General features: G+C 37.0%; 1 protein-coding gene across 2 annotated transcripts in view; it reads left to right on the top strand.

The window, feature by feature from the left end:
• Positions 1-24202, top strand: part of EDIL3 (EGF like repeats and discoidin domains 3) — a 431857-nt gene that overhangs the window by 94848 nt on the left and 312807 nt on the right. For both annotated transcript variants that reach the window (XM_005661542.3, XM_021084514.1), the window contains exon 2: positions 23797-23925. In XM_005661542.3, coding sequence (XP_005661599.2) covers positions 23797-23925 — 129 coding nt within the window. The remainder of the gene's footprint in view (positions 1-23796; positions 23926-24202) is intronic.

Below are 24202 nucleotides of genomic sequence, written 5' to 3'. Positions count from 1 at the left end.
CTTTGCAGAACAGATATTGACTCACAGACTTTGAAAAACTTATGGTTTCCAAAGGAAGCAGTTTGGGGGGTGGCGGGATATGCTGGGGATGTGGGATGGAAATGCTATAAACTGGATTGTGACAATCATTGTACAACTACAAATATAATTCATTAAGTAATAAAGGCAAGTGAGCAATGTGTTTAGTGATGAAGTGAGGCCATAAAATATATACTCCATCCTTCTCTATTTGTAGTTGACTTCTTGTTCCAGGTTGAAACTGACTTAGAGGGTAGCCTATGCATAGAAGACCAGAATTCCTGAAATTCAGTTTGAATTCCATTGATCACAGTAAAGATAAGAAATAGAACTGGGGAGTTCCCATCATGGCTCCATGGTAACAACTCTGACTAGCATCCATGAAGACACGGGTTTGATCCCTGGCCTCACTCAGTGGATTAAGGATCCAGTGATGCCGTGAGCTGTGGTGTAGGTTGCAGACATGGCTCAGATCACAAGTTGCTATGGCTGTGGTGTAGGCTGGCAGCTGCAGCTCTGATTTGACCCCTACCCTGCAAACTTCCAGATGCCGCAAGTGCAGCCATTAAAAATAATAGTAATAATAATAATAATGATAATAGAAAAAAGAAAGAAAGAAATAGAACTGAAGGAGACTAAAGTGGTAAGAAAAAAAGTGACATTACACTTGGGAATGCACACCAAATCTATTAACTAGATCGTGAAAAGTTAACAGTTGATGAGAGCTGTCATTCATTGAACATGAAACTCAACTATAGAAAAATTAATGGAACAATGCAAGGTTGTATATCTCATGCTTGGTGGAGCTGGCTTTTGCACATAAGTTTGTGTACCCCAGGCCCCTGTCTCTGAACATATTACATGCTCTTTGGTCGTTCATGTTCTTGTTGGGTCTGGTAGGATTCTTGTTATCACTCATGACGTTTCTAAATGACACCCCTTACTACTTGGTAAAGGTGAAGTGAAGAAAGGGAAGGAGCAGAGAAGGGACATGAGTCCTGGATGCTACAAAACATTCCTTTATTGCATAGAAACAATTCTTTGCTCTGCATTTTGTAGAGAGTGAAGAGACAAAAACATTGCATTGTGCCTCCCCCTCACTCAGCTGTTGTTCTTTTGGTATACAAGTCATGTGGGAAGAATGAAAAGCAGTGTGGCCCATGTGTCAAGCACTATAAAGCAATGGGAATGTGCAGCTTGGTCTTCTGTGAAAACTGGGCAGTATCACGTCTTGAGCAATGGTACATTAAATAGCAGGAGAGAGACACAGGGGATCTAGTACTGGTGTTTAATAAAGGAATGCTTATTTCAGGACAAAATTCCTGTATGTCTGGGAGAACGTGCAGCAGCACAGGAGTCAAACAATTTTGGAATGGGAGCTGGAAAAGAGAAGGTGTCAGCAGAGAGGGTGGGAGAAACAGCTGATAAAACTCCAGTCCTGTGATTTCTCTATGGGCAGCTGATCATGTAAGGATTCACAAGAGGAGAATAAGACAGCAGTGGCAAAGGACAGAGATCCTTGCAGACCAAAGCCTCCATCCAAAAGTAGAGCTGGAGAGACAGCGTTAAGAAATAGCAAAGGGCTTGACAAATAGCTTTGACTACAAGGACAAAAAGCAAGAGTTTTAAGATAGGCACAGTATAGCATAATCTGGTCCTAAAGCATCAGCCATTGTGGCTTTAGCAGCACACAGTGTTAGTAATCTCTGTAAATACCATTGCATACAGATAAAGAACGCATATATAGAATGTAGATTGCAGTGTTTATGCTAATCTAGATGGCAGGATTCCTGAGGAAAGTATAAGAAAACCATTTTTGGTATGTCAGTGGGATGCCCAGGGAACCTCTCAAAGGGGAGTATTGGTTTTTTCTTATTGATTGGATTTACTAATAGTTAAGACAATCTTTTGATGTGATGACTCCACAGATATTTAAATGATTCCTTCTCCCTGGAGGAAGTTGGACTTAATAACTTTTATTCTCTTTCAGGATTTGAATAATTTTGCTTTCGCCAGAAGAAGAGAGGAAGAGAATTTTTAGGAATTGAATGCCTATTATGTACTAGGCATTGTGCTAGTTGCTTTACATACATTAGTCTGTTAAATTTAAGAATGAGAAAGAGACAGAGGCAGAGACAGTTTTCCCAAGGTGACAAGGCTAAAAGTAGTAGAGCTAGGTTGAGAAAGAGGTTGATCTGGTTCTTTGAGCCTATAGGCCTTGTATTATGAAATGTTGTCATTTGCCTCCTTTCAAGGGGAGCAGTAAACCTGTGTAGCAACCCTTACTGGTGACTGAGGTCAGAGATGTCAAGGAGAAATGTAGAAGGACCTCTCCCCCAGGAGAGGAGTCAGCAGTTGTGAATTTACTTAGGAAAGGCCCTTGAGCAAGGCAAATGTGTGGTGTACTGACATGCTGCATTGTTCTTTTTTTTTGCATGAAGAATTTTGGTCTCTTTTAGGTAACAGGTTTTAGGAAGTAATAGTGGACTCAAAGGTATTTTAATGGTTCTTTAGCATACTGGGGACATCAGACAGTCTTATTCTTTTCTCCTGTGCCTGGCATGGTACTGGTACATGGTGGATCCTCAATATGCTAATTTGTGTTGAAAGAATGAGAAGATCAGAATTGTCAGCCTTTATTGTAAGTTTCTGTCTTTGAAAAAGTAATTTTACCCATTTGACTCTATCCATCTGCAGCAGGCCAGATAACTTTGGAGTGATGCTAGATTTGTGATGCTAGAAACACAAATAGTAGACCCAGTCCATATGCTTAAGTTCATCCACTCTCTTTAGTAAAAGAGGCAGTGGTTTAAATGATTGAATGAATGGCATATGTCGTAGGACACACACCCTGTTATATCATGCATCCTTTCTTATGCATTTGTTGCATTTAATGTTCTTGCCTTCCATCTATCTACTCTTGTTTTGTAAACTCTCATTCACCCTTAATATCACTCTAGACATTCCTTTTTGTGTCTATTTGCATACAGCTTTTCTATCTAAAATCAGAACAACAGCCTAGACTGTGTGATTGATATGGGCTATTAGGGAAAAAAAAGATTTGTATAATTGCTTTGATTTATTTGGGGAAAATATGCTGTACACAACATGTGTTATTAGAATTGTAGCCATGCTGTTGGAGATATTGAAAGGTTGAATCTTCAGGGATAGTACTTCAGGGCTTAGTACTAATAGAAGGGCATACATTATTTTCAATAACTACATTATGATGTGAATTAACTTTCAGAGTAAAGGGTTCAGTTTTGTGAGTTGAAACTGATTTCTAAATGAAAAGAATCATTTTTAATGTGATTTTTATTAGTTAATGTTTTCAGGGGGAAAAAAGAAAATATATTACAAGATCCATATGTAAATGGTAGAAACTATACCTGTGACACTTATAAATTGCTATTTTACCATATTAGGCACAGGCAGGTACTTGAAATATGTACGTAAAACAAATGAATGAATTTTAAAATTATGACAGTCATATGTTTGATGAAATGTTAAGTAAACGTATATGATATTTGAAACACTGGTCTTAATAACTTTAATAGCTATGTATTTGAAAGTGAAATTAAAGGAATGGTAATATTTTTACAAATAAATGTTATTCTCTGTGTAATGCAAAAGAGTAAATAGTCAATAATTGAAATTTTAATTAAGCAAAAAATGGCATCGACTTCTTAATTTAAAAACAGCTTAGGAGTTCCCATCGTGGCTCAGTGGTTAATGAATCCTACTAGGAACCATGAGGTTGTGGGTTCGATCCCTGGCCTTGCTCAGTAGGTTAAGGATCTGGCGTTGCCCTGAGCTGTGGTGTTGGTTACAGACGTGGCTCAGATCCCACGTTGCTGTGGCTCAGGCGCAGGCCGGCAGCTACTGCCCCAATTCGACCCCTAGCCTAGGAACCTCCATATGCCATGGGAGCGGCCCTAGAAAAGGCAAAAAGACAAAAAAAAAAAAAGTAGCTTACTTTATGTAAGAGGAAGAGCTTTATAGACTACTGGTATTAATGGGCCAAGGACAAATAATAATAAAATTGTGATTATTACAGGTTATATGTTTTAAAAGTTTAAATGGTTCAAAACGTGGTTGATTCAGTTTATTTATCCTTAGAATGTGCTGGGTAAAACCAACATTACTTGACTTGAGCATAAATTCAAGAGGTATAGCTCCAAAGTAATTCCAAGAAACAAATAAAGACACTGATAAACAAAATGAAGAGATCAAAAAGCATATAAATTCATTTTAACAGATTATGAAAGAAATGATTAAAATGTTACAGAAAATAATCCAGCAAGGTTAAGGATTAATGGGAGAGAATAAACAACCAGAACTAAAGATTCTGAAAATACATCTTGAATTTCTATTGAAAATTCATAGAGATGAAAATATAAATACTTTCTCAGATTTATCTGAGGTTAAATTTTAGGCACACCTCAATGTCCTAAAACTGGATTGGACCTAGAGAGCCATATTTCTTATTTGGGGATTCCCTGTATAACTAAGCAAACCAAACGTTTTCCAAACAGATACATGTGAATAAACATCCAGCAAAAGACATTATGTGTAATAGGATGAGATGGCAAAGGACCACACTCTAAATAGCCAAAAAGGTTTGAAAGGAAAAATAGTGGCTGGCTTTAAAAGGCTTAGGGTAGTAAGAAAGTGAGATCCCACCAGTACAAGAGGAAAACTTACTGAATATTTATGCATGAAAAATGCAAACTTGGAAACCTCCCTCCACAGATATATCAATCCAATGAGAGGGAAAAAAAAAAAAGAGTGCTGTACTCTTGCTATAATAAACCCCTGAGCTAGTATTGAGTGTTCTATTTGACAAGAAAAATGTTGATGCTTAAGATTTACTTTCAGTTTTACCTACCAGATCTTTGTTTTTGAGCAGGTATTTGTCACAATCATTCAATACCTCCCTCAAGGGACTCAGTTAATATATATGCCTAGTTTTTATACTTCTCTCCTATCCACTGTCTGGGGATAATGATGTTTCTTTAAGCATGCTTATTAGAGCTGCAAGTATTCTAGATTATCATCTCAGCCATTTTATAGATTACCTTCAGAATAATAATGAAGACCTTCCAGAGTATTCTTTTACTATCTAACAGATCTCATACACCGAAACTGGTTCAGTTGGGAATCAGTGAAAAAAACATTCAGTGGGAACTCAATTTGTAAATGAAACCCACAAATTATAAGTTGCAGATAACTGAAAGTGATTGCTAAGAGTATGTTAATACATTTTATATAGATGCTTCTGATTTCCTTCCTGTGCTGCTAAATGAACCGACTAGAGTTCAAATGAGTAGTTAAAGTAGGAAATCAAAAAACTGGTGCAAGACTTTTGTGATAGTCAATTATTTTGCACATTTGACAAAAAGAAAGCTCTTCTAAACGTAAATGGGAGAGTGAATTTTATTATGTTCTCAACTTTGTGGTGTAGTAGGTTATAGAAACATTATGGGGCTTGACTTATTAAAACTGGGTCCTAGTCCCTTGTTAGCACCAGAGCTGAAGTTTTTTCCCTTTCCTAAAATGAAAATATATATGGGATAGATGGTGTGGTATGGTAATTAATAAATTAATTAAATGATTAATTAAACAAACACTGGTCAGGGAATCAAGAGATTAAGAAGATTCTAATCCAGCTAAATTAGAACGCAGGAGTCTGGGTGGATTCATCATTAGAAGATGCATAGTGTTCTGCCTGTCCCACAAGCAGGCCTCGTTCTAAAAGAAGACCCTTCCACTTTGGCTGAGTAATGATCCAGGAGTTCTGGTTAAGGATATCCGTGAAAGTCGTTCTCCTTAGATAGGAATCAAGTCAGAAAGGCATACTGTATACACACAATTAGGACCAATAAGTAGTGGGGAAAATTCCCAAGTCTTCTAGGAAAGAAATCCCCTTAGTAAAGAGTGTTTATCAGAGATTTGCTTCCTTCCTTTCTTCTTCCTTCTTTTATTTTTAAAGAACAAAACTAAATTAAAAAAAAATAAATCAAAAAGAAAATCTCCAAGGAGTTCCCACTGTAGCTAAGTGGAAATGAACCCAACTAGTATCCATGAGGATATGGGTTAGATTCCTGCTTTCACTCAGTGGGTTAAGGATCCAGCATTGCCATTAGCTGAGGTGTAGGTTGAAGATGTGGCTCAGATCCTGTGTTGCTGTGACTGTGGTGTAGGCCAGCAGCTACAGCTCTGATTCGACCCCTAGCCTGGGAACTTACATATGCCGTGGGCGCGACTCTAAAAAAGACCCCCCCAAAAGTATAAAAGCTCCAAGAAATACTTCTTAGAAAATAGTGGTATTGGAGTATTGAAATATGAATAATTCCCCAGTTGAGGCTGCAGTGCCTATTTCCTTTGACTGCTGTGAATTATGTCATCCTGCCTGAAGAGTTTCTATATTAACTCTGGAAATTCTTCTAGATTTTATCATACCAATGAAGTTACTAAAATTGAACTCTACTCCCAATAGTATTAGAATGTAGCTTATTTAGTAATTAAGTAATTACTTTAAAAAGCATGCAATATAATTATATTAATCAAAGTGAGAAACTTGATAAGGGATTTGAAATGAACATAAAATAGATTCTCTTTCCAGAGGTAAACTAAATCTCAGTAGCTTACAAGCTTACAACACATCAGGAACTAGTGGCTTCATGGGGAAAATCAAATTCATATAAATCATTCATGAGGGATCCTCTGAACATCAGCATTAGTTTTCCTTCTGTAATAAACTATGTCCTTTTTTCGAAATTTTAAGTGACAGTTAAAGGGGCATTCCAATTTCACATTAAAGTTCATATTAATAATGTGATACTTTCAAATCGAGTCCATTTTTTTCTATTTCTCTTCTTTCAGGAAGACCCAGCAAAGGTCAATTTTAAGTTGTCTAGATAAAATTTGAAGAACACATTAGGTAGACCAAGACCATGTTATAAAATTGTAATTTAAGTCACTCTAATTAACCTCGTGCCTTGAATCTAATAGGGACACAGTGAATTATTTTTAAATTACTCAAGGGATGGATAAATGACTAATACTTTTTCTCTCAGGATTGGGCAATATAAGTGATCTAGACCACTACTTATATCTCTATAATGTTTTCAGGTCTGCCTACTCCGTGGATATTACTTCATTCTTTCTGACAGGTTCTACATTACAGCATAAGAAATCATTAGAGTTCCCATTGTGGCGCATCGGAAATGAATCCCACTAGGAACCATGAGGTTGCGGGTTCCATCCCTGGCCTCACTCAGTGGGTTAAGGATTCAGCATTGCTATCAGCTGTGGTGTAGGTCGCAGACACGGCTCAGATCTGGCGTTGATATGGCCGTGGCATAGGCCGGCAGCTGTAGGTCCTATTAGACCCCTAGCCTGGGACCCTCCATATGCTGCAAGTGCAGCCCTTAAAAAAGAAGAAAAGGCAAAAAAAAAAAAAAAATGAAATCAATTTGCACGGACTTGAATACCCATGATATGACTTATATGTGGAATCCTTTTTTATGATTTTTTTTTCCATTATGGTTGATTTATAGTGTTCTACAGATGTGGAATCTTGAGTGAGTTACTTAACCTTTTTTTTAAATCACTACTTGTTTTTAATCATCAAAATAGTGATAATAGTAGTATCCATGTCACATGACTATTATGAAGTTTATGCGATGTAATAGCTATAAACTGCTTAGAACAACACTTATAATATTAGTGTTTAATAGTTGTCATAGTTGGTGTTAGTATTAATTTCGAAAATAAAATTGAATAAAACAAATAAAAAGTTTAACCTGCCAGGATATATATCAAAGTGAAAAATGATATAGAATTGGATTATGCACTAACTGTATCAGAGAGATGTAAGTTGACAAAGAATACCGCACAAAATAAACAATGTCAGCATATTTACTGACAAATATCCATATTTCCTCAGGTTTATGAGTTTAACAGGTGTGACAAACCTTGAGAGTTCATACCTATAATGTGTCTATGATGAGAACAGTTTGAGTTCCTAAAGAGCTCATTTTAATATTTTTTGCATTAGGTAAACATTAAACATTCATGGCCCATCATAATTCTCACTAACCTCTTTTTCATTCAGTTCAACCTTGGTAGTTATCCTTTCTGCTCCTACCTAGCTGCTAATTGGATTTTTAAATGTTATGAGTTTTTTAATTAAGATTTTTTTTACTGCAAAAAAAGCAGTATACATAACTGTGGAAAACACGGAAAAATAAGCACAATGAAGAATATTGTAATACTCACATAAGCTCCCTATCTAGAGATGGGTCTTGATCTCTTTGTCTATGTTTCCAGATCTTTCTTTTCCTCTCTTCAACAGAACATATTTTTCGGTCTTTCACTAGAACATTTCCTGTGTTTTCATTTAAGGCAGAATCTTGACAGGATCCAGCAGGATTTGTATACTGATGCCATGCTCACAAAGTCCAGTGATCTCCTCTAAAGAGCTATTCTAACCTCATGGTGGGAGAACTGGGGAAAGGATGGCAGATGGATCCTTTGGAGACCCTTTAGTGTCTACTGATAAGCCTCTTGAGTTTCCTAATCGTGGGTCCAAGAAAATGGCCATCAACAATCTCACTAGCTTTGTGGCCCACATTCAGAATAGAATTAAGCCTTTAAAATCCTCCAAATTTGTATTACTTTTGGATTAGTTATGCCCTTACGTCGATCACCCTTTATTTTTTTCTTTCCAGGTGACAAAAACTCAGAGTTTCAGAAACTAAGTTATAAACTGCTTCTGTTTAAGAGGAACAGAAATCATGTGTCTATCGCTTACAATAATGTAGGATAATTTACAAACAGTTGCAACCCAATGCCATGAACCACAAAGACCAGCAATATACTCTCATTGATGGTCTAGATTTGGATCATATTTTTGAAAAGCTATTAGGCAATATCAGTAAAATTTTTTGAAGCATATAACTACCTTTGAGGTTCTATTTCCAGTATACCTACTTTTAGGTTTTTTATTTCCAGTGTAAGTGCCATTTCTGTTCATTTATGTAAAACATAAATAAGAGTATTGATTTGTTAATTTTAGAAAGGATACAAAAGAAGGAGCTAATTTCTAAAGTTCAAGGACAAAAAGCAGGAAAGGGATACAGTTTCATTCTTTTGCATGTGGCTATCCAGTTTTTCCTAGGACATACACTATTTTTAGAATTAAGGTAAAATGTTGAATTTTATAATTTTTTAATGGTTAAGGAACAAAAATTATTAAGTAGTATTACTATAAAATAATGAAATGTTCTAACAGATCAGCTAAGTAATGGAATGAAAGCATCCAAGTATATATGAAATTTGGGAATTTAAGCAAGCCAGTAATTTATATCAGAAAAAAAATTTCAGGAGCAGATTGTGTGATCTGGGGACTCAGGATAATCCTGAGTCAGCCAGTGAGAAAAGAGAGGCCCAAAGTCAGAGCCTCATGAATAGCAGAAATAAACTGATGCTCGGTTCTGAGCCTGAGGCTCAGAAACTCTCCCACAGAACCCTCCTACTTCAGATCAAGACTGGTTCAGGAGCTGGGAATAAGCTGGTAGCAAATGATCCCAACAATGAGAATAGGAGGGTTGCAGAGATTGAAAACCAACCAGCTGAGGCCTCACACTGTGTGATCCAATGCAGAACTGAGACTATTAATAGAACAGAGGCAGTGGGGTATTTTTTAGTATATTCGACTTCTCAAAGAATTGTCCATTTCTCTGCTTAATGGCTTCTTTTAACAAGTCACATTTCTATAGGCCAGACTGATAACTTAGTCCCACTACGTTATTTCCTAGTATTTCCCTGGTTTTTTTTTTGTATGAAAGCGCTAATATTCTAAATTGAGTTCCATTAAGGCATATGCAACTCCTGAAGAAAGGGTACTTGCTTCCCTCCTTACATTCAAGCTGTCCTATGAAGATGCAAATTGGATTGCTAACAGCAATAACCCAATACCTGTTGAAAACTGGAGAGATGGCAAGAACACTTCCATCGAGTTAATTGTCAGGTACTTCCAGCATTAAGAAAAGACATTGGCCATATAGCCATCATATCTGAATAGCAGATCCCATGTTTGTTAAAAGAATTAAAGAGCTCATTCGTTGTCATGTTTATCAGTAAGCTGTCTACAGACAGTAGCCTGTCAAAGTGATTTATGTTTCTGCCCCTGTTTTTGTCTATGGACAAAAGATATAAATTCTGAAATGTTAGGGATTATCTAGAATTAGAGCATTCAGCAGCTGTTCTATAAGCTTTCATGTGAAAATATTGCTATAAAAGGTGAAAATGAAATCATTCACTTTTTTCAAAATATAATCAAGATCTAAATCATACTTTTAAAATCTGACTTACATTGTGTAAATTAGATAGGTGTCTATTGCTTATTTTCCAGTTGAAAGAGGACTAGTTTCAATTTCTGTGATTTGTTTTCTCCATCTACCAAATGGATGAGCATATATATATATATATATAGTCAGATGCAGGGGTGCAGTTTATAAACATGTTATGTAATGAGATGATTAACTGCTTTAAACATTCTAACAATAAATAGTGGGGGCTGGGCTTTAAACAGTGAAATATATTTCTTCAGCTTTTGCATGCTGTGGTTTGAAAGTGACATTTTACTGCCATCATAAATTATGACTTTTTAAAAGAAGTTTCTAAATAAAACACAAAATTAGTCTTTGCTATTTTTTTCTATAATTTTAACATAGCATATCCTTTCTGCTTGAAAAAAATTTGATAAAATGTGTTATTTAGTGATAGATAAATTTTCCTCTGGGTTTTCAGGGGCTACTATGCTTAATAAGTCATCAATGTAGCCAATTTGTATTCTTAGTCGTTTTCTTTGGGGGTTATGTTTCTAGTGTGGCCATGCAACTTTTCCTTAAAAAGAGAGGAATTCACAACCTAAGATGTAAATGAGAAGGCAATGAAAGACTTCCATAGTTGGATATGGCACTGGATTTCATCTTCTTTGTATCACCTGATTGTTTTTATAAAGTCAGTGGGAGTTTGTGTTCTTGACAAGGATTGATGAACTAAGTGTTATCGTCATGATGTGCTGCGTTATTTATACACAGCAGCCAAATTCTTTTAGTTTGTCCTTTGCTGTCAACTGAAGAACTACAATATTCTCTGAAAGAGCAATTCACTGGCTTTCTAATTTTTGCAGAATTATAAAAATATATACTCCTAGAACAGAGGATTTAAGAAGCTATGGTACTTACGCATTTTTCAAAAAAAAAAAAAAAAGAAGAAGAAGAAGAAAAAACAGAAAAGAATCCGAAGCAGTCAGACTGCTCTTTGGTTTGATTGGTCCTTTGCTCTGGGGACCTGCATCACACCTGTCTAGTAAAACAACAAGCCTTGATCAGTATGTCTCCTTCTCGCACAACTGCCAACTGTTGTCCTTCCTCGAAGCAGGTACATGATAGAGTTCATGTTGCCACTGTCAGTTCTTGTCTCCAAACCCTGCTGGGCCCTAAGAGCTTTCCCTCAATCTTTTTTCTCTGCCTTTCCAGGCAGCAACCTTCTATTGACTGCAGGAACCTATTACTTACTTGCTACTCTTTTCAAGCCTCTGATCCCATCACACTGTCAGCAGCCCTAATATACGGAGAAAACACCAGATAGGAGCTCCCTCAATTTGTCTAACAGCCTCTACAAACATACAAGCATCCAGGCTAGACGTTGTATTATGTTGGCCACTTCCTCATGCCAAAGGTGATTCCTTCCATGTGTACTCTGAAGCCCATCCATCATCGTGTTTGCTCACTCCCTACCCTTCTCTGAACCCCCTTCTCCTGTATCTTTAAGCTCTTCTTTTCTGGTCAGCACCAAAAACTATCAGGTTTCTGCTGTTTTAAATCCCAGACAGACCATCTCCCACCTGATTTTCACTTGGATGACATTCTATTTGAATAACACTGACTATATGCCAGATACTGATCTTTGGTACAGGGAGAGTTTGGTGAATAAGTTGAAGGAACTCCAAACTTTAGAGAGTTTACCAAGCAAACACGTGTCCTCACCCATGTTTCAAAAAACACTTAGAATTTTTGTTTACATTCCCATGATGTAAGAGACTAACTATGCTAATTTCTCCATCTCTAACCTGATTTTTTTCCACAGATTCAAATCTATAAAATCAATTTCTCACTAAGTATCTCTGTGCAGACGTCTATATGTGCTTCAATTCAAGCACTTCCAGATCAGAATTCATCACTCGGCCCCCCTCCCCCATCCTCACAGTTGCTCCTAGGCCATGTTTTGTACCAAAATGAAAGGCAGAGCTTTCTGTCAAATTTTGATACATGAGTTTCTTCTCGTTCTTTTCAGTCATCACATTGGATCTCCTAAATTTTGTCTCAATATATCTTTTGGAATTCACTTCTCGCCGCTTGATTTTTAGTATTCTAGTACAAGCCAGCAGTCTCTTGTGCCAGAATAAACTTTGCTGCTTCCTAACTGGTCTGTCACCCATAGATTTTGCCTCCTTGTAATCCATTCTCCACATGGCATCTAGGATGAATTTTCTAAAGTCCAAATCATGTCACCCTTCTACTTAGACCCCTAAGTGGCTGTCCTTTATGCTGAGAAATGCCCGGATTCTTTATGACTGTCTCAAACACCTTGTATTCCCTGGGCCGTGCCTGCTCATCAGTCTTGCCCCTTGCCCTTTCTGTTTACTCCTCTAACTAAAGTGGATTCCATCCTGTTTCTTAAGCATGTGTCCTGGCTTCACTCTCTGCATTTGCAAATGCTTTCTTTCCCCTCTGCATTGAATCTCTGGTCCCATTGCTTTGCTTGGCTGTTTTCCACTAATCCTTAATTAAATTGGAGATCACTTGCCTTGGGAAGGCTTCCTAACTCATGGTGCTGAGTTTGGAGCCCCTCTCTTGTGCTCCCTTGGCAACAGGCATTTCCTTTCTCATAGACCTAACATGCAATGGTAACTACCTGTCACCTTATTTATGTCCTTTGTTAGACTCTAACGAACAGGTAATTGTCTATCAGGGGCCCCATAATATGTGTAGCAATTATCACTTAATGGCACATAGATGGGCTTCAGTTAATAACAATTGAATGACTAGATGGATATTCTTCAGAGGTAGAGGTAATATAGTCAAAAAATGCTTGGTAATTACATTATATGATTGAATTCTCTGGCGATTTATAAAATTTTAATTATTCCATGGAAATTTAATATATGCTACTAGTAAGTAGTATCTATTCTACTCTTCCTTAACATGCTCTGTACCTTTATTTTCAATTTACCAATTCTAGCTTCCTGAAAACAAATTTTTCATAACTTATAGTGTACTAACAAAGCTAGTCAAATCAATATCTTTCCTCTTTTGGCTTCCTCTCAATTGAAGGCAGGAAAATACAAATTTCTTCCTTTTCTCCTTCCTTCTCTCCTTTCCCTCTTCTCTTCCCTCCTACCTTCCTTCCTTCTTCCTTCATTTCTTTCTTTCCTTTCTCACTTTCTCTTATTCATTTCCTTTAATAAACTGAAATCTTTGGATGAGCTATGTAAAATGTGGAGAGCTAGGCTCCAATCCCAGTGACTCTGATTTAATTGGACTGGGCAACAGGAATTTTAAAAGCTCCCCTGTGATTCTAATATACAGCAAAGTTTGAAAACCACTGGGTTAGATCATCTCTAATGTCCCCTTCAATTCTAAAAACTCTAGATTTTGTTATTTTAAGAGTCTCTCCAGAGTGTTTTAAAATACAAAATATGCCAAAAGATTTTTTTTTTCAAAATGTAGAGCCCGAAATATTTCTGTCCTTTCATGCAGTGAGCCTTGATTGAAGCTGTGTGTTAAAAGATATAAAATTCAAATAGTCAACACTCAAGAATTATTGCTGATTTTCTTCTAATTCTCTTCAGTACTGTATTTCCTTAGTATTTAAGAACTTATCTAAAAATAAAAAATTATCTTCAAAAATAATGGGATAAACCACTGGCTGACAGCTGAGAAACATCCTGCTTTAAATTAGCTTTAGTGTGGCACTGAGTAAGTCTAAGCAATTTCTTTGCTCATTCATTAGATTTGTGTCTTTCATGGCTGAATATGGTCATCTTGGGACCCTGTGGACATCAAGGTGTAGAATTGACTGTGTACTTGTCTTTTATTACAAATACATCCCATAATTTTCTGGTAAAATGACAGATCCTCTCAATGTGGATCAACAGCCTTCTTTTTTTGCTTTTTTTTAGGGCTGTACCTGCAGCATATGAAGGTTCCCAGGCTAAGGGTCCAATCAGAGCCACAGCAGCCAGCCTACGCCATAGCCACAGCAGTGCCAAATCTGAACCATGTCTGCAACCTACACCACAGCTCATGGCAATGCCAGATCCCTTAACCCACTGAGCGAGGCCGGGGATCGAACTCACAACCTCACGGTTCCTAGTCAGATTCATTTCTGCTGCGCCATGACGGGAACTCCTGTATCAACAGTCTTATTGACATTTTTATCTTATTTCCTTCTCTGCTCTTCCTAATTGTAGGATGATGTGAAATATCAACTAAAATTTCGTTTTAAACCCCATAATGAAGCTAACAGTCACATAAAACTTTTTGTTTTTTTTTTTAGTTTAAACTGACCACACTTATAAGCTTTAGCTTGTGAAAGAAGGCTTTAAAATCCATATCTATGCATCAAACTCATTAGAGCGTACGACAAATAATATTCCTATATTCAACACAAATGGTCTCTAAAGAGGTACCAAAGTATATTGTTGATTTGAAAAGTGACATTTATTTTGTTCTATACCATTTCACTGGCAGTAAGTCATCAAGGTGCTAACATTTTCAGTGAGTTTCACCAGGATGAGTATGCAAATTCTCATGAACTTTTTATCTCATTTTAACCAGAGTTATTGCTCACTTATGTTCTACAATTGGCTCATTTTGCCAAGTGCTCTGCTTACAGGTTGATTCAAATTTTAACTTGTATGATTGAAGGCAAAGCTTTTATTTTCTTTCAGTTTTTAAGTGAAATTGTAATATAGCTGCCAAGTTCAATAGGAGAGCAATAAACTGAAGTTGAGGTTGTAACACAGAGACCTGCATTGTTGTGGTTGTAGAATATGAATTTAAATGGTCTCTTGTATCTCATTGTGGTTTTGATTTGCATTTCTCTGGTGATTAGTGATGTTGAGCATCTTTCCATGTGCCTGTTGGCCATCTGCATGTTGTTTTTTGGAAAAATGTCTGTTTAGATCCCCTGCTCATTTTTTAATCAGGTTGTTTGCTTTTCGATGAGTTGTATAAGATCTTTATGTATTTTGGCTATCCACCCCTTATAATATCTTTTCCCATTCAATAAGTTGTCTTTTCATTTTATCAATGGCTTTTCTGTGCAGAAGCTTTTTAGCTAGATGTAGTCCCATTTGTTTATTTTTGCTTTTATTTCCCTTGCCTCAGAAGACAGGTCCAAAAAAAATATTGCTAAGAATGACGTAAAAGAGCAGCTTACTGCCTTTGTTTTTTCCTAGGATTTTTATGATTTTAGGTCTTACATTTAAATCTTTAATCCATTTTGAGTTTATTTTTTGTATATAGTGTATGAAAGTCCATTTTCACTCTTTCGCATGTAGCTGTCCAGTTTTGCCAACACAATTTTTTAAGAGGCTGTCTTTCCGCTATTGAATATTCTTTTTCCTTTGTCATACATTAATTGACTATGTAAGCTTGGACTAAGACGGTGTTAAGTGAAGACAGCAAGACAAATACAATACAATTTCATTTAATCTTTTTTTTTTTTTTTTCAGGGCATCATGTGTGGCACATGGAAATTCCCAGGCTAGCATTTGAATCAGAGCAACATCAGCTAACATACGCCACAGCCACAGTAATGCCAGATCTGAGCCTCATCTGTGACCTACACCACAGCTCACACCAATGCGGGATCCTTAACCCACTGAGTGAGGCTAGGGATTGAACCTGCATCCTCATAGATACCAGTTGGGTTCCTTACTGGTGAGCCACAGTGGGAACTCCCCATTTCATTTAAATGTGAATCTAAAAAACAAAAGATGTGTTCTCTTGTGGCACAGCAGGTTTTGGATCTTGTGTTGTCACTGTAGCAGCTCAGGTTGCTGCTGTGGTGGGGGTTCAGTCCCTTGAACTTCCTCATGCTGTGGGCATGGCTAAAATAATGAAAAGTAAAAAACAAAACAAATTAACAAAGAAAATAAAGCAGGAGGGTGGGAGGATGGGTAAAAAGGGTAAAAGGGATTAAGAGGTACAAACATCTAGCTATATAATAAATAAGTCAGAGGGATGAAATATACCATGTAGAGAATATAGTCAATAATACTGTAAAAACTCCATATGGTGACATATGGTATCTAGACTTATTGTGATCATTTTGGAATGTATAAAAATAACTGAGTCACTGTGTTTGTTGTTCACCTGAAACTAATATAATGTTGTATGTCAATTATAATTGCATTTAAAAATATCAAAAGTAAAACAAACATAACTAAATAAATGGTCTCTGTTTTACTTTACAACATATAAATATACATTGCAGTAGCCTTCACATTTATTTTGCAGTGATGTTGAAGAAATTAAATATCTTGTTAATGTAGTAACATGCTTTAGAGATATGTTACCACTTTTTTATTTTTAATTTTAAAACAGAAATGAAGAGAGGGCAAGGATGAGGGTATAGGCATATTCTAGGTGACTTCTAGCATTTCTAGAGGAACACAGAGAATGGAGATGCATGCACTCATCCAAATAAATTATGAAAATTTTTACCATGTTATGTAAATGTAGGAGTACATCAGCACTACTGTGTAAATATATTAATATGTAAATGATATCAATATATAAATACATTAATACATTAATATGTAAATATATTTTCAGTAGATATGTGATAACATAGTAAGAATAGGCTTAACAGAAATGACCTTGATTATCCTAAGGACAGAATCAAATATGGGACTTATTATTTTAAAAAGTTTTGGTTACACCCACAGCTTATGGAAGTCTCCAGGCCAGGGATTGAATGTGAGCCTCAGTGTAACCTACACTATAGCTGTAGCAACACTGGATCCTTAACCCACTGTGCTGGGGATCAAACCCATGCCACCCGCAGAGACAAGGTTGGATCCTGAACCTGCTGCACCACAGAGGGGACTCCAAATGTGGGTCTTTAAATTATAGCTTGGTTGGCCCTAAATGTATGCTACTGACAAAAAACATTTAGGGGCACTTTATTACTGTGCTCCAGGTATCCTGGCCTTCTTTCCATTTCTTAAATTCATCACTCTCTTTCCTATTACTAGGGCCACATACATTCTGTTCCCTCTGCTCAGAAGACCCTTTCTTAGTTTTTAATGTGACTGATAGTGTTCATCTTTCAGCTCAAGGGGCACCTCTTCAGAGAAGTTTTTCTTGACTGGCTACCTTAAGCTCTACTTACTGCCTTTCTTATCAGGCTGTTCTCCTTTCCACCCCTCCCACCACCACCCCCACCCCTAAGATGGCTTTTGTTACAGTGGATGACAGCTTGCTTATTTACTTGTAAGTTTTTCATCATGCATCCATTCCACTATAATATAAATTCTAAAAGTGCAGAAGCTTTATGAGTCTTCTAAGGTGTAGTCCTTTTGTCTGAAGTGGTCCCTGGTGTATCAGTACATGATAAATGTATCAGTGGTTCTCTGATATGTGAACTGGAAGTAGGCAATAATACGTAAAGAAAGCTGAATGTATAAACCATTTAAAAGTGAAAATATCAGTGAGAGAAATTAGCCATTCTATCCACCTGATTCCCACAGTAGTGCCAACATAGAATTTTTTCCTCTACTTGACATTACAGGTTGCATGGTTGTATACTGAGCTTATAGAAAAAAATACAACCATGATCATAATGGTATAGATTTTAGGTTTTGGGGGGATTTTTTGCATTATCTTCTGCAGTGCTACATATTCTATAGATGTGTAGACACTTTGCTATCTAGGCTGAAAGATCATGCAAATTGATAATAAAGTGAAACAAGACATCCCTGAATCACCTTGAACAGGAGGTCACAGGCAACAGGTGGTGGGTCAGTAAGAAGAATGAAGGGGATACAGATGGGATGGTCCCAGTCCAAGCAGAACCCTTGAGAGTGGGAGGAAAGAGCAGGCAAATGGGAAGTTAAATTTAGCCTGCAATGATTTCTTGCCCCTGGGAAAAGTAATTGCTTCATTCTGTTGCCAAGAGGCAAATCGGCATCAGCTTAATTTGCCTGAGTCTGCCATAAACTGCAGATGGAATCATAAGATATAGTTAGATTCAAATTAAACACATCTGTCCTAATCTAAAGCAGGTGAGGCCAGCCAGCCAAGCAGCATCAAGGTATAACACTGCACACAGATTACAATATGCGGAGGTATATTTTAGGAGCCTGCTGACAGTGACATACAGAACCATGGAAGCATGTATTGTCCTATTTTCCTCTACTGAGCCTACTTTCTTGTGTTGATTGCCATCTTAGTTTTAAAAGACTCTACCACTACATCCACTGGGAAATGAAGAAACAGACAACAAAACACTGCTTTGAAGTCCAGAAATCAGTTGCATTTTAATCAGGATTCTTACCTGAGCTGATACTTTCTCAGATTAATTGAAATGACAGAGAATCAAAAGTCCCTACAGTGCATTTTAATTGAACTTGAAATTCCAGCCACAGAAAGTTTATTTCTACTTAAGGTTATCAGCCTACATCTGTATCACCCATTGAGATGGTGGGTGTGGAGAGGAAAAAAAGCAGGCTAAGATATGACGGTTTTGACCAAAGTAATTAAACAACTTATCCAAACCAGAACAGTTTTGAAAGTGAAATGTAACTACGGTACCCATGGAGGTGCACGGCTCCAGTCTCCCTTTAAGAAAGAACAAGCTGTTAGGCTGCAAAGAATGCAGTTAGCTTCTGGCAACCTTTTTCTGAAGTGCTTGTCAGGACCCACTTGGGCCTTAGAGCCTTACTCTTCCTGGGCCTCCTCCAACCAATAATTGAACACAGTAACAGTACTCGTTTCTGGTCATTTCTGCCACTGAGGGATTTCTCTAAAGAGAAATCTTTGCTCTGGAGCTCCCTGGTGGATGGACTAAGACTTTGTCAAATCTGCATTATAGACAGAGGCTTCCCTGCTTGATCCTCTTAACGCCCATCCCCCCACTCATTTCTTTTCGCAGGTGTCAGATCTGCATCACAAGATGAAGGCTGTCCCTGGCCTTTTCTCCTTCTTCCTCATTTTATCTTTCTTGGGCATTACTTCTCAATACATTGCTTGCACTCTTTGTTCATGGAGAACCCAGCTGACAGAAGGGTGCTGTTTGTGATTAGATGTGAGGAAACAGATAGACAGCACAGCCTCTAATAACCCTAACTGTGTTTGATGGGCTCTATTGAATTCCCTCTACTTTATCCATGGCCAAAGCTTTGTTGCTGTTTTTTAAATTTTTTATTTATTTTTTCTTTTTTTAAATTAAAATATAGTTGACGTCCTCTGTTGTGCCAATTTCTGCTAGACAACTGAGTGACTCAGTTGTTTTTTGCTGACATTGTCCATCTCACACAGGTACCTGCAGGGGCCTTAATTAATCTCAGGCGGACCTCAACATACTAGTCCCTGAGTGAAAACTGAGCATTTATACTGCAGTGAAAAGGGCCGAACACTAATTTCCTCCTTTTTCTCTTTTGAAGAATCTTCCTTTTGTCTCACTTATTTGTTAGGATGCTCAAAGTCCTCACCTCTCTTCTTCTTTCGTCTCTGTTCTACTCCCCTCCTCTGCCCTGCATTTAAAGACTTTCCTGGGAATATAGTATTCACAACTGTCCTTAACAATCCATGTTTCAGCAAAAGTGCTCCACTTTTTACCTGCTTATTTAGTATTTTTATGGAATGTTTTCATTTTGGGTGTCTCACAGACTTTTTAAACACAAGAATTCTTCTGACACTAAACCCATTATATTTCCCAATGAAAGACGGCCACACAGTCATACAGGCAGGAGCTCTAGAAATCAGTCCAGATTTTTTGCTCTCCCTCAATGCCTACCTCAATTTGGTCAAAATGTCCTCATGATTCTACATTTTGGCCAAATTTATTACCTCTTGGTAATACCACTTTTCAAAAGGACACTGACTAAATATCAACAATGGGGATAAAATATGGGTTTTCACAAGTATAAAATGTATTAAAAATAAAATAAGCAAAAAGAAAGAATAAAAAGTACAAGGGCAAGAGAGGAAACAGGTCAGGCTGAACAGTATCTGGCATCTACAAGATCTAATGAGAGGTGAACGGATCATCCTGTCTCATTATTTGACCACAGAAACATCATATGACTGACACACACACACACACAGTAGAAAACCTGTTAGTTTAAGTATTACCACCTAGGAAGGGAAGCACAAGTACCCAAAAAGTTTGCTTAGGACACCCAAAATCCCCATAAGGATAGTATAACCAAAGGGACCAGACATCCTGGCCTCATGTGTCCCTGGGGAAACTCATATCAGTTAATAAATTATGCAGGACCCTGGATATAGCAGTGACAGGGATAAGAAGAAGCAGCTCTTGATTCTGGATAAATATAAAAACATAACTTGAATTCTTGAGAGCTTCTAGGATAGTGTTCACACTTTGCCTTTCTCCTGTGGAGATAGCTTCTGCCAGTGTAAATAAATCAATGTAAACATCTGCAGTGTTCCTTGATCTTTTGACAACAGATCCTGGTCTGGGAGATGTAGAACTTCTCTTTTTGTAGTATTAATTTTTGTAGTATTTTGTGCACAAAAATGTAACTGACACCTTATCAAAAATATGTTTGGATATTAATACCCATCTTTATTCATTGTACAGAGTTAGCAGATGGCAGTGTTGTTAGTCTGACTGTACAAAGCTGTGCTGCCTTGCTTATACCAAAGGCAGAGAAGCAAGATCATACTTAAAATGATGATTGACTCTTTCTAGAAAATCTCAACAGTAATGCCTTTGTTTCTAATGGAGGGAGGGGAGTAGTGATTTGGGAGTACTTTCATTTCCTATTGTAGCACCTCGTATTTATTAACTGAACTGGGATTAAATGGTGCCTCCACTGCTCTCTCTGTCTATAGCACTTCTAAAGAGGTTTTTAAGAAAAATCCTCTTTTTTTTTTTTTTTTTTTTTTGCTGAGACTACTTCAAAATTTAACGCTTAGTCCTTTTGCCATCTGCCTTGACTCTTCCATTTGATCTAACATGATGCTGCGCACATTATCATTCCAGATCACATAGGTGATCATATAATGTCTCATGTGTAAAGTCCTTTTATGATTTTCCAGTACTTATAGATAAACTTCAAAATTTGGGGTACAGTACACAGAGTCTTTATCTATAGAATTCTGCTACCCTTCTGAGAAACTTTCTCTCTACTCCTTGCATACAGATGTATGCTCTAATTATAGTGACCTCTTTTAAGTTTCTAGAATGACCTGTGATTTTTTTTTCCTGTGTATATGTTATTTTCTTCACCTGGAATGTTGAAGCCTGCATCCTCCTCCCTCTTCTGTATCACTTAAAAGTGTTGAATCCTTTAAAAAATCTCCTGTGATCCTACAGTTTGAATCATGTATACTAATCACAGATCTAATTACTGTGTACTCTTATCATTCCTATTGTTTTAGTCTCCCAAAGTGGGCTTTGTACTGGTTGATCAGAGGACTGTCTTTAGTTCTCTGTGTCTAGCACTTACCTCACTGCCTGTCATTAAATAGGTACTCAAGGTATAAATGGCTGGATGGACAAACCATGGTTGAATGGCCAGCAAGATAGATATATAAAGAGATAGACAGTCTATCAATATTTCAGGAGAAATATCTTTACCAGGCATCATCCTCACTTTCAAATGCACTGTAAGGAATGCTGCCAGGATAGTCTTTTTAAATAGATCTGATTACTAAAATATATGTTAAAAGTATACATTTGCTCCTCATTTATAAACTATGATGTCACAATCTTCCCTGATCTGACATATTTATACTTTCTCAGCCATTGCCAATCAAATACTCCAGGGTCTATCCATGCTCAATTCTATGATATTCCCCAAACATGTTCATTCATTCATTTGTTCACTAATTTTATGACTCCCTATTCTAAAAGCTGTTCTAGTGCTAATGTAGTATCTTTATCTATCATCTTAGGGTAGCTAATGATTTATCTTGTAAATTTGACAAATAGCTTAACCTCCATTTTTATTTTTCCAAAATTTTAAAGCAGTCTGGAAAAAAGATGAAATAATTCATAGGAAAGCTCCTATAAGGGAATAAAGTTCCTAAAAAATACAAGGTAGTGTGAAGTAGGGGCCACGCTTCTTAAAATTTGGAAAAGCTTTACTCTCTTTTAATCCATTAGGTGGCACTTTCACCTATAAAGCTCCCTTAAAAACTGAATGGGCTTTTCTGAATCTGAAATCTGATTCACATCCTATTTGTGCAATAAAGCCACACTCATGACTCTCTAAAGCTTGCTTTTTACTCCAGACTTAATCAGGGCTACTTTGGGTATGTCAGGCTGCTCAGGGATAATACCCTTAAGATTCCTAGAAGCGCTTTTTATTTAGCTGAGAGAGTCTTTCAGGCTGAGCCTGAATTATATTAAGTGTTTTCACAAAGGTCTTAGAGCCACACCCTTGACTTGATATTTTGTTGAGGCCATGTCTTTCTGACAAAGCTCTGGATTTGATCTTTCAGTGGTGTGAAAGACTAGAGTTGAGAAATTTTCTGTCACAAGTTCTGGTCCCTCTATATTCCTCTCTTCATTCTCAAACCATCAGTTCTTTCTTTAGCACATCTCTTTCTTGTAGGAAAGGCACTATAAATACAGCTATTAAGAGCCAAGTGACATGCTAACACTCTGCCTAGAAACCTCATTACTCATATACAGAAATTTATTAGGTACATTTTCTATCACCCAAGTTTCCTCAGGTGACGGCTTTACCAACTGCTTCTTTCTGCATAACATGGACAGCCAATCTCCCAGCCTCCTATAGCCGCTTTCAGTGCTTTTTCAGATTCCATCTGCCACCAGTACCAAAGCCAAGGCCAGATATTTTAGTTCTTTTTTATGGCACTACTTATTTCTCTTTCCCATCAGGTTTGTCTCACCTCTCTCAAGCAAGCCTGAATTTATTCTTCTGGCTGTGGTAGAGTTCCAAGAAAGGAAGTAGACATTTGCAAGTGCTTTTTAAAACCTCTGCTGAATTCAAGTCTGCTAACATCCTATTGGCCAAAGCAAGTCACATGGACAAGACCAACCTCTAGGGATCCAGAAATACACCTCATCCCTTTATTGAGAGAAACTGCAAAGTTACAGAGCAAAGTGTGTTGATATAGATCAGTTTTTTACCGTAGCAATTAATAAACAAGTTTACCACAGATATTTTGGTTGATCTTCTTTAACAACGTAGACAAAATTTCATTTAGATGTAATAAATGAAACTCAAACTGAATTAAGAGCTTTTAATATGCAGTTCACTCTGCAGTCTTTGAATTGTAAAATGTATTTTTTACCATGTTACATGCTATTTCTCCTAGAAGCATTTGCTTTTGAATGCGTCTTATTTTTTACTTTATCTGTAAATCTCAATAGTAGAGTGACTTTATTGAAGGACTATGAGTAGGGTATGTGAAGTAGTACCTTTCAGTGCCTAAGGCAAAAAATAAAGTCAGTATCTATTTTTTTATTCCTCAGGTGATATTTGTGAGCCCAATCCATGTGAAAATGGAGGTATCTGTTTGTCAGGATTATCCGATGATTCCTTTTCCTGCAAGTGTCCAGATGGCTTCACAGGTCCCAACTGTTCTAGTGTTGTGGAGGTTGGTAAGTGCAAGATTTAAGCATTTCAATAGTTTTCTTCTTTGTTTTCATGAGTGACTGACAAATTTGGATGTTGATGCTTTATAGGTGTTCTGTATGAGATTGTTCTGTGTTACTAAGTAGGTTATTCCACTGTCAGTGTCCCAATTTTATCATTTCTATTTTATATTTAAATTATATTTTTATTTGTGGTGCCCTCAAATATTTTAAAAATATTTAAAAATTGGGAGTTCCCAGAGTTCCAATCATGCCTCAGCGGTTAATGAACCTACTAGTATCC

The sequence above is a fragment of the Sus scrofa genome, chromosome 2 (assembly GCF_000003025.6).
Source record: "Sus scrofa isolate TJ Tabasco breed Duroc chromosome 2, Sscrofa11.1, whole genome shotgun sequence".
Classification (NCBI taxonomy): Eukaryota; Metazoa; Chordata; class Mammalia; order Artiodactyla; family Suidae; genus Sus; species Sus scrofa.
This window is presented reverse-complemented; position numbering and strand designations above follow the sequence as displayed.